The sequence below is a fragment of the Calliopsis andreniformis genome, chromosome 12 (assembly GCF_051401765.1).
Source record: "Calliopsis andreniformis isolate RMS-2024a chromosome 12, iyCalAndr_principal, whole genome shotgun sequence".
Lineage (NCBI taxonomy): Eukaryota > Metazoa > Arthropoda > Insecta > Hymenoptera > Andrenidae > Calliopsis > Calliopsis andreniformis.
Window position 1 is genome coordinate 19,681,747 of NC_135073.1, and position 11,169 is coordinate 19,692,915.

The following is an 11,169-nucleotide window of genomic DNA, read 5'->3' on the forward strand; positions in this document are numbered from 1 at the left end:
AAATGTATAGGTAAGAATTTTGAAGCATAGTATGTACTTGCAAGGACCAACTTATTTGTACATACAAGTGTTATCTAATCATTCATTTAATATTTGAACAGAGTTCAATTAACTTTTTTTATTTCTCTTAATGTTTAAGTATTCATAATATGAATTTCTGTAGAGAGTATAAAATCTGTCTTATCCTTATATATTGTTTTTCTGTACATACATATATTTATGCTGAAGTTATACTACAGCCGTTATCCTTATCTAAGAAGACCTTTACAAGTACATTTAATATTATATCAGGTTAAAAGCAAGTAACATTTTTGGTACTAAGTTTAGTCGGTGAATGTTTATCATCGGTATCGCCGAAATCCATGCCAAATGGTACCGAATTCCAAATAGCTTTGTCGTTTCGATCATCTTCCTCGCTTAAAATATTGCACATCATTCTATCGTCGTAGAGGGAAAATCTCGCAGTTGATTGTCCACGACCACGAACTTTCCTTACAGAGGGTGGTAAATCCCCTGGTGTCTTTATTCTCATATGCGGATCCTTTAGTACATTTACGTTGGATCCCACATTAAAAACTTCATTGAATTTGTCAATACTCTCTTGCCTGCTAAGATTATTTTCTCTCTTTTTGTTCCTTAAATTCACTAAAGGCAATGTAGATGGTCGAGTATTTGTATTGTTGTCATTATCTAGTTTCTGTTTACCAACTTGTACAACATTTTTATCATTTTTATCCAAGGGAGTAGCGGAAGTGGGTGTCTTATTAATGATTCCGTTTATGTACTTTCCTCCTGGAGATATTGTTACATTTGTTTCGACAGTTTTGATTTGAACGTTCTGTTTCGATAGTAAGTTCGATTTAGAGTCTTCTCTGTCTATTTGATACTTATTGTATGGGTACATTTTCTTGTTGACAAGTAGTTTTTTAAAATTGGGCCACCCGAACAACTTTTTTCTGGGACTTTCTTGCAAGCAAACTTCGTGAACGTTTGTTTGTTTCCATTTACTACACGTTGAAGCACCATCATCGGATATAACATTTTGTACATATGGTATAGGTGTTGCTGGTCTTAACTGGGTAAGCTGTGTTGTATGTTGGCTTAAATAATCATGGGAAACAAGGCCCTGTGCTTCTGATGCGATTTTATATTGATCATTACACGCATGCTTCATAGATTTATCGACGAGTACGTTGCCGTTACACCCTAGCTCTTCAAATGAGTCTGATTGTAGCATTAAATTCCTCTCCATGCAAGGATTTCGGCCTTGATAAGGTTGAAGTGTTTGGGTATGATTATATGTCGCTACTTCGTTTGAATTTTTAACTAAAATACACAATTTAAGCATCATAGGACTCGAATAGAAAGATTAGAATAGATCAAATAGAAGAATATAATCACAGAAATACTCACAACTCTGTTCATGAACAATACTTTCAGAAGGTGACAATGTTACTAAATTTTCAACGATAGCTCCATCGTTGCTTGAATTATCTTGTACCGCGTGTAATGCTAGTTGAGCAACGTGAACGTTGTCATGATGTGAAGTTTCGCTATAAAGACTGTTCGTCGTTGAAGGCACTAAGATGCAATGAGAATTTACCATTGGACTTCCATCAGTAAAGTGTATAGTCACTAGAAGTTTGTATATTATTATACTTTTGCATTAGAACGATATACCTATTTATTGCGAGTGCGCGATGAAACTTACTACGATGAGATTGTAGTTCTGAAAGACGTTCTTCTATACATAAAGCAGTCAGTCGGGCTTCCGCATCTGCGTCCCAACAGTCTTCCATAGTTTCCTTAATCAGACGTACTCCTGGTCTGTCCACTAAATTACCTTCTAACAAAGGTCTTGCTTTATTACGAGAGACTAAAACTTGCATTTGTTCAAATGTTGGATGAAGACCAATTTCTTTTTCATATGGTTGTTTATATGGAGGTATTTCTGATCCAGACATATAAATGTCAGAACATCGTGAAACTAATTCCCAAAGCACTAACCCCATTGCATAAACATCTATCTGTTTTAAAGAGCTTTCACAATCTCGTAAGTTAACAGCACCTTCCAAAACTTCTGGTGCCATGTATCGTAAAGTGCCGACCTAATTTAATATTATTTAATTAATCATTCTAGTTCATCATAAACTATCTTACTCATCCAACATTACGTATACATCAATTATTCTTACATCGTTAATTGATTTTATTTCAGCATGTTGTTCCTCTCCATTTGAATAATATTTAGAACCAGAAATTTGAACTGCCAATCCTAAATCGCATATACAGCAAGTACCATCTGCTTTGATTAAGATATTTCTAGAATTGATATCTCTGTGCGCGACACATGGTTTGAACTTATCTGCAAAATTGATCAATCAATATATCTTAAAATATTTAAGAATTTTCGTGTACATATTCTACTTACCACCTTTGTGTATATCAGTATGTAAGTAAGCAAGTCCTTTTACCATAGAGAGGCCCATTTTACAAAATGTAGGCCAGTCAATTATATGAGTCCTCAAAAAGTCTGTCAAAGTACCACCAGATGCAAAACTAAGTACCAAAAGGTATTCAACACTACCTTCCATGCTAATTCTTTCATCTACACCTAAACAAGAATAACACAGATTGTTTTTTATGATGTCTTAACAAAGAATCAAAGACCACGAAAATATGAATATTAACCATAATAGCTTAATAAAGACGGATGTTCCATAAAGGGGAGACAATAAGTATCTCGTTCATTTTGGAAATAATTACGATAATGAGAAGGAAATATCTTGACAGCAACATCTTGATCTCCCATGCTACCTTGCCATACCGATCCGTATCTTCCTTGTCCTAAAATTATGGAATATATCTCATGACATTGTTACAAATATTTGTTTTTTGCATTGTGCATTAATTATTTTAATGACGAAGAACATACCTACAATTGTTGTAAGTTTTAAATGATCTACTGTGTAAGTACCAGTTCTTAATGCTGTACTATCCATAAATTGATCATTATAGGAAAGTGGTTTCCCTAATCTTACTAACATATTGGTATGATATATGCGATATACCATTAGTGTTACAATACATATCACTAATAATACACAAGCTGAGATGCTCGTTATAATAAGCATCCATCTTCCAGAATCTGTTTGTTCCAAATATTCAGTTGCTGTAAAAATGTAAACGTGAAAGATATTGCTAAGAACTTACACATATGTACATAGAATCTGTTGACACAGAAATCATTAATCTTACTTGGTTGATTATTTTCCATGGAAATAGAGCTATGTACTTTATTTTCAGAATACAGAACATTTGTGCTATTAATGTTGAGATTACAATAGTCTCCATGACAGCAACAAAATTTTGTGTTGTTCAGTGCTTTAGTAGACCGCTGAAGAGCAATGCACTCTGAAGTTTCACATTTTTGCTCACCTGATTGTTTCCAACAACCTACAGTGTTATACATTAAAAGTTATACTAAGTGCATAGCTTACTGTATTATATAACAAAAAGTATAAAGTCTACCTTGAGATAAAATGATAATTTGGGTTCCATTTGCAGTCTTCTCTTCCTGCCATAATGCATGGCAGTAATTAGTACATTTTTCATATTCAATATTGTCATCTGTCTATAAACAAGTGATTTACCCAATTAAACTTAACTGATACTTAAATGTATTTAAATAGACAATTAACTTGTCCAATGTTTTTTAATATATAATATATTTCTAACTTACTATAGTACGAGCTACATTACTGCTGTTGAGTATATTTTCAGGTACACTGAGTACATTTTGCTTCACAGACAGATTTTCAATATTCTTCTTTCTGCTAGCACATATTCTACTGGCATTATTGGGTGCTGAGTTTATTCCACACAGTAGCACGGTCAGTGTAATTGATACAATGGCTTTCATTGTGCCTTAGCAGGCCTCTTGAACTCAAACACTTCAACGGAAGCGTTGGTTCATAAGAACTAGCATCTTTGATTACATTAACATACAATATTGCCACGTGTAGATTTTATTCATCTGTTTATTAAAGAAATTATAAATACATTTTTTATAAAATATAATATACATGTGTATATACATAATTAAGTTTTAAGTAAAAAATTTCTCATAATACAGACCAAGTTACAAATTTTGCAATTATAGTAATAAAAAAAATAATAAGATTTCTTATAAAATTGTTTAATTAATGCAGAATGACTTTTTAGACCTAACTATAATGGAAAAAGTAAGAAAACATAGTAAATGGGAAATACAAATACATTAAAATTTTATTAAATTACAAGGGAAGAATGGGGTACTTTGTTAGTAGTGAAAATACTTATAAATCTAGCAAACATAACAACATCCTTGAACTAAATTTTTATATAAAAAATAAAAGCAGCGGCAATTATGAGAAGAAAGGAAAGCAAACAGTCACTTGGAAAATGGTTTTATATGTTTATTGAAATAGCATCGAAGTTTTTATACTGTTCTGTATATCCCAGGCACGTGTCGAAAGTAACGTAATACATGTTACAAAAAATTAAGAATTTGAAAATGATAAAGAAAACATAAATTTCGCATGATAAATATATGATAAGCAAGCTAAACGAAATATACTTACATTTTAGAGAACAGGTTTCTCGAGCTTTTTAACGGAAAAATTTGTACAGATGACTCTGATGATAGCACTAACATTGCACACATCCATCAAGTAGTACAAAATTCTTTTTAAATGAATATCGTATCAACATTGATGCATCTGACAGACAAGCCGTATCCATTGAATTGTAATTCATTCACGTGTTCGCAAAAGCAATGCAAAACGTCAATTCTCTATCATTTTATGAAGGCAGTGTTATGTTATCATAACTGTTCGTACTATATACTAACGTTCTATACTACACAAATCACATGTAAATCAGTTTATCAGCATTTTTTATTACTTCTTACTTATTCTAATCAGCATTAAATTAAGAATAATATTTTCAGTTATGTGTTCAATAGATTAACAAACAAATGTAACGACTAGATTTGCACATTATCATAATCAGTCTGTTCATCATTATTTCCTTCTTTATATTAGGAATAGTATTTGTCCGCATAACGATTTGTGTGATAAGATGTAATAATAATAAGAAAGTACTTCAATAGTAAAATTTACGTATAATCGTGCAATCGATAGTATCGAATACTACCAATCAGAAATTTTATTTTGTCTTAAAAGTTTTCTAACCACGTAGTTCAAGTTCGTGAGTATTTGTAACTAGAGACTCACGAATTGGCGCGCAGCGTCTTATTCTGCGTGTTTCGATATCATAAAGTGCAAATGGCGGCTTTCTTGATGTTTTGTTCGACGTTTCTAAAGAATTAACGATTCGTATAGCCTGTAGTGCATAATAGATACAATAATAGCGTTTGTTGCTCGACTCTGTGTTTGTGAAAGCTTGCCGTCAATATGGTGAAACTTCATAAGAAATTTTTTGCGGGTGATAAGGTGTTTGCAAAAGTGCGAGGTTATCCACCGTGGCCAGCAAAAGTAAGTTCAGTTGTAGATTTTAGCAATGTTCTTCTATAATTCAGCTAAGATTAACAGCAACCAGAAGTCAGAACACATAACATGTATTTAGCAGTTTGGTTTCAATATTTTTTCGTTTTTACTTTTATTGTGAAATTTCAAAGCAACATGATGTTAGTATTAATTTATTCTACAATTATGTTTACATAAAAAACGCATACAATAGTGAGCGTAATTTAAAATTCAATAGGTATTCACACATTAAATTAAGCGCTGTTTTAGGATTGATCACAATTGTTTTATTGTTAATATTATCAGATCAATTAGTTAAATGCTATGTTATTTATATTTTTGACATGGAGGTAGATGAACAATAACATTATGTAATTTGTTAATGGTAAGTAATTATGTTGTAATTGGCATTCTGTTTATGCACTTTCAGGTTGAAAAAGTTATTGATCCAAATTCAAAAAATACAAAATACAGTGTTTACTTTTATGGTACAGGAGAGACGTGAGTAATAATATTTATGATATTTAATTAATGTGTACAAATTACATGTGTAATAAATTTAAATGAAAATTGAATTATAATTATACGAGTGTAATTATGCAGAGAATTTTAAAAAGATCTTAAATATGTATGTTCTTAGTGCTGTGTGTAAAGTTGAAGAGTTATATACATACATTGAAAATAAAGCAAAATTTGGCAAGCCACTCAGAAGAAAGTTTTTCCACGAAGGTTTATTACAGCTAGAACAGGAGCTTAAAAATGATAGAAATAAATCAGCAGCTAATATTGGTGACCTTAAAGGTAAATGCAACACGATAAGATCATATAGTACAACATTGGTTTACCTTTATACATTTGTTGAATCACTCAAGATTCTGCTATTGGAGAAGAAGCAGCAAAAGAAAGTAATGCTACATTGGACATACCAACAGTCAGTGCTGCTGATAGTGACATGGAATCTGGATCCTTGGTTATTGATGAGGAAAAAAAGAAGTCTATGAAAAGAAGAACTATCCCGGGTGCTACTAATAATCCTGTAATATATTTATTTATCCACATATATATTTATGGTTTAGTCTAGTAAGCTGTTTGTCTAGTAAGCTAGGAGTTGTTGCTCTTCATTGCAATATTGTTGAAGTAAACAGTTATTGAACAGAGCACTCCAATAGTAATTTAGGAATTGCCGACAAACATTTATAGAGGCTGAATAGTTTGTGCGATTATTCCTTACAATCGCATGAAATGATATAGAGTATATGTATATTAACATGATTCAGAGTTACATCATATTAAGTATCAACAACTTTAAATAATTAGGATACACCTGAAATAAAGAAAAGACGCGGGAAAGCAAAAGCTTTGTCTGCATCCACTAGTGACATGACGAAACAAGAAGGTGGTTTGGATTCTCAAGGGGAGGAGTCACCTAAGGAGGTTGTGAGTCGTAGTGGTAGGAAAATTAAACCTAAACGATTTGCTGATTTTTCAAGTTCAGAAGAAACAGATACTGCAGATAGAAATGGTACATAAGAATAATATCGCATGGAACTTAAATAGAACACTTTATCATAACTTATTTCAATGAGTGTTTTATGTACCATAGAACATGGAAGAGGTCGTGGTAAAATTAAAATGGAAGATTCCAGTGATGCACAAGGCTCACCTGGTGCAGTGCATAAGAGAAGGACTACTTTGGAAAGTAAGGGCCTACAAATAGCCTGCTTAGATAAAATTGAATAATGAAAACTTAGGTATGGTGTATTTCACAGAAAAAAACAATGTGGGAGAAGCACCAGTCTTGGAAGGAACTGTAGTATCTAGCACTACTTCTTCTGATACACCAGGACGCTTTTTGTTGGCTTTGACGTTTGCTGGTGAATATGTAGGCATTAAATTAGATATGGATAAACCAAAATCATTTGAAAGTGATAGAGCTCGCGCGCAATGGGAATGGACTACTGCTAGAAATGCTATGAAATTGAAAGCGCAATTAGAAAGCGGTGAAATATTACCAGAACAAGTCAAAGATTGTTTGGATTTCAATGTGCATGTACCAGACGAGGAAAAGCGATTGTTAGCAAAGGACGGAGCACTTCATCGTAAAACAAATAAATTGAGGTAGTAGAGAGTGAATTAATTCGTCGACATTATGTATTTTCATTATATATATATATCAATTCCAGATGGTTGCGTATAGAAGCGCAACTTCTACAATTGGACGCGCAAATTAAATCCAATCTCGGATTGGACCGAGCAAATCCGGATAAGTGTTTGCAAGCAATGGATGATATGCTATCGCTACCAATCGATCCCTTAATGTTGAAAAAACATCCGCATATCGTGGAAACGGTTAAAAGGGTAAGTGAATATCTCGTGGTATGTACAATTTGCTAATTATCATATTTCAACTGAATTCTTAATAACTTTCAGTTGCGACGATACATTGGCAATTTAACCGATTGGAAATTGAATGAGGAAGAAGAGGTAGTATTTTTTTATTTTAAATGTGTATGGAGTGAACAGAGATGTTGCATTTCTTACATGTTATATTAAATTGTCTTTGTAGGCTACTTTTAAACAAAAAGCAGAACAAATTAGGCAAAAAGCTGAGCATATATACAACAAATTTAAGGTGATTATATTTAATGAAATGCATTTTTAATGTATATATTTTTTTGTACCTGTACAAAGTATTAGATATATAATACTTTAAAACAAACTTTATTTGTATGTAGTTGTACATTTTGTACAGATATGTATATTATATTTTTCCTTTCAATTAACAATATGCAGGCTATGTTTACCATACCCGAAGGTCAATCATTTTGGCAATCTTTTTCGGATCAAGTGGTTCATTTCAAAGAATTAACAAAGGATATGCCCGAAGAAAAAGTATTTTCTCTAATGTCTGATCCTGCTTGTCCAGGTAAATATGTTAACTTGTAACTATTAACACGTTAGTTGTCACGTTGCTACGTTGCCACCATGACAAATATGTGGATTTAATCATTAATATTACGATAGTATGATAATTAACGTGTTAAGGGATATATACATATAATACAATTAGACTGTTTCAAGAATAAGAACTCACGTTTCCATGAATGTAGAAACGAAAATTATAGATGCAGCTATGTCAGAGGATTCACCCATGGAAGAAAGTGGTAGTCAACCAGATACATATGCACCTGTTGAAGTAAAGTCAGAAGTGCCTACGAGAAGCGAGACTCCAAAAGAGTTAGAGGCCAAGTAACCATAGTGATTTTTTATATCTGATGATGTAAACAAAAGTTATGCTTATTTTCTTTTGTACTAATGTAGTACTATATGAGAAATGTCTGAAAGCTAAAAACAATTTGCTTTTTCACACTTCAATATCACTTTCGGATACATCCTGATGCTATATTTTATTTAATGGGTCTTCTAGTAAATTTTCTCGTAATCATGACTTATCCCTCTTGCAATATCTGTAATTATACTATTCTTGATACGAACGGATTTTACTCTGTCAAGGATATTGAAAAAATTGGTTCTTTATAATGCACTAAGGATTTAAGCTAGATGTCATAATTGTTTGTTCTACTATGTAACATCTTTTTACAACTGCAATTCCTTTTGCACCTTTTGGGCAATGCCAATAAAAGAAAAAGAAAACAAAAAGAAAGAAACAGAAGACACCGTATTCACAAAGACCATATAGGTATGTTCGTTGTTTCGTGAAGTTTGTTTGTTTTACTGGTAACAGATACCAATGTATATACAAGAAAAAAAACTGCAATATCTTTCAATATGTAATGATCACAGGTGTGAGGTGGCTACAATAGTATCGAACTATGTTTATTAGCGCACACCTTGTTGAAGTAGACTTAACGTCTTTTTCAATTGTAAGCGTTTTCATCGCACTTTAAAGGCATAATTGGTGTGATCATTAAAAAGAAAAACAAAGAAATTCAACTACCTATAATTTATTTGTGTAAAATATTGTTATATATCGGTTAAGAATCTTTTAGGACGTGTTTACGAAATATCTCTACTATTGGATTGTACAAAATAGAAAAGTAGTAGTTTCTATTGAATCCCAGCTGAAAGATAGTAAAGCGAAACTTTCATAGCAATAGTTCTAAGTATCTTAAACATAGGACACTATTGTTGTTCGTGACAGTAACATATTTGTAAAAAATTTCTAAGGAAAAATTCTTTCAGCTGGTATGGCTTATGAACTGTTAAAAAAATTTGCAATGTAAATTATAAACTACACTTTTGTACAAGGAAAAAATTAAAAATAAAACATCCAACACTTAGATTCAGTACTTCTTGCAATTCACTTCACAATATTTGTTTAAGCTAATAGCATTAATGTACTTTTGTAAAGACGTGTCAAAGAAACGTAGACTGTAAAAGTGATATTGTTAATAAAAACAAATTCATGTATTTATTCTTGTCGAATGATAAAAAAACCATTTATTCTTTGATTTCGATCATTGTATTATACTCTATTTTTGTCGCGATGTTTCAAGTAAATGCCTTTGAAGTGCACTGAAAACAAAAACAACAAAATGAATATCTTTTGTTCAAAGTTTTCTTTCTCATTGCTTTAGTTGTTTAATTTTTTTAAAATAATTATAAGATTTATTGCGTACTCCACAAAAAATGAACTAATAGAATACGTTGCATGTTATGCGAATATCTTGATTATTACAAAAAAAAAAAATGTTTATTTCAAATGTCAAGAATCATAAATATTTTGAATAAAAAACTTACTCCAAACTTTTGCTATTATCACGGAGCTTCTTATGCCGATTTACAACTTTACTGTATTTATGAATATACAGGATGTTCGATTTCAATATTCCATAAATGCGAATTACTCGTAAACTGCCCATTGTTAAAAACATGGTTCAGACGGAAATCGAATGTTTTCAAAGGAGACATAATCTGATGCAATTAGTTTCCTCCCTTTTGAAATTACTGTACATAGCTTTAGCATTCCATACTATTACATCAGAAATGTTAAGAGATATGTACAGTCATTTTGTAAAAAAATTGCCTACTTATCAATTCAGAAAATGTAGATGCAGTAGTACATTTTCCTAATAATACCACTTTGTAATATTGAGATTAATAGTTTTTTGCATGAAATAACGAGCTGCATTCATTTGTGCATTAAAAATTGTATGATTGTATTCAAGAAAACGTATTTTACCTTCATATGATCTCTACATATTCATCTACAGAAAAACTAAGTAGATCAGATTATCCCTTCAAAACTATTCAATTCCTATTTGAGCTATCTTTTATACAGTGGGTAGTTAATGAGTAATTTCCATTTATAGATTAAAATCAGACACTTAGTATATACAGCAGAATAATTTTTATCGCGTGCGAAGTAATTTACTGAGTCGTTTAATATTTAATTTTGTTGTTCGTACCTGAATACTAAAGGGAATCGTATTCCTATTAGTTGGAAGCAAAGTTAGATACTTACACGTACGTATTAAAAAGAGTTGCTGACGGAAACGCGTGGTACAGTTCATGGCATTAAAGTAAAATTTATTTAATCTCGAATATTGTATGTTTTGAGAAAAGACGTACCATATATAATCAACAGTAATGAACAAGAACGATTCTATAATGGCTCCTT

At 31.7% G+C, this 11,169-nt stretch overlaps 2 protein-coding genes and 1 long non-coding RNA gene across 4 annotated transcripts; 1 reads left to right on the plus strand and 2 right to left on the minus strand.

The window, feature by feature from the left end:
• Positions 1 to 174: 174 nt before the first annotated feature.
• On the minus strand, positions 175 to 4,859 carry Wit (kinase protein wishful thinking). The gene is made up of 11 exons (XM_076389391.1): positions 4,623 to 4,859; positions 3,743 to 4,036; positions 3,532 to 3,634; positions 3,259 to 3,456; positions 2,936 to 3,172; positions 2,692 to 2,847; positions 2,432 to 2,614; positions 2,196 to 2,365; positions 1,712 to 2,108; positions 1,414 to 1,635; positions 175 to 1,326 (listed from the first exon to the last, which is right to left on the minus strand). The coding sequence occupies exons 2-11, from the start codon at positions 3,920 to 3,922 to the stop codon at positions 293 to 295; spliced, it is 2,880 nt and encodes a 959-aa protein (XP_076245506.1). The 5' UTR covers positions 3,923 to 4,036; positions 4,623 to 4,859; the 3' UTR covers positions 175 to 292.
• Positions 4,860 to 5,328: 469 nt separating this feature from the next.
• On the plus strand, positions 5,329 to 9,838 carry Jasper (JIL-1 anchoring and stabilizing protein). Of its 2 annotated transcripts, none has more exons than XM_076389407.1 (12): positions 5,329 to 5,537; positions 5,959 to 6,029; positions 6,169 to 6,329; positions 6,401 to 6,564; positions 6,846 to 7,050; positions 7,132 to 7,227; positions 7,298 to 7,646; positions 7,712 to 7,886; positions 7,959 to 8,012; positions 8,095 to 8,160; positions 8,322 to 8,454; positions 8,639 to 9,838. In XM_076389407.1, the coding sequence occupies exons 1-12, from the start codon at positions 5,457 to 5,459 to the stop codon at positions 8,779 to 8,781; spliced, it is 1,698 nt and encodes a 565-aa protein (XP_076245522.1). In that variant the 5' UTR covers positions 5,329 to 5,456; the 3' UTR covers positions 8,782 to 9,838. The 2 variants fall into 2 exon arrangements, with proteins under 2 accessions (XP_076245522.1, XP_076245523.1); XM_076389408.1 differs by having other exon boundaries at positions 8,654 to 9,838.
• Positions 9,839 to 9,968: 130 nt separating this feature from the next.
• On the minus strand, positions 9,969 to 10,725 carry LOC143186034 (uncharacterized). Its single transcript, XR_013002987.1, has 2 exons — positions 10,290 to 10,725; positions 9,969 to 10,064 (listed from the first exon to the last, which is right to left on the minus strand). It is a non-coding gene; the product is annotated as an uncharacterized LOC143186034 (long non-coding RNA).
• Positions 10,726 to 11,169: the final 444 nt, after the last annotated feature.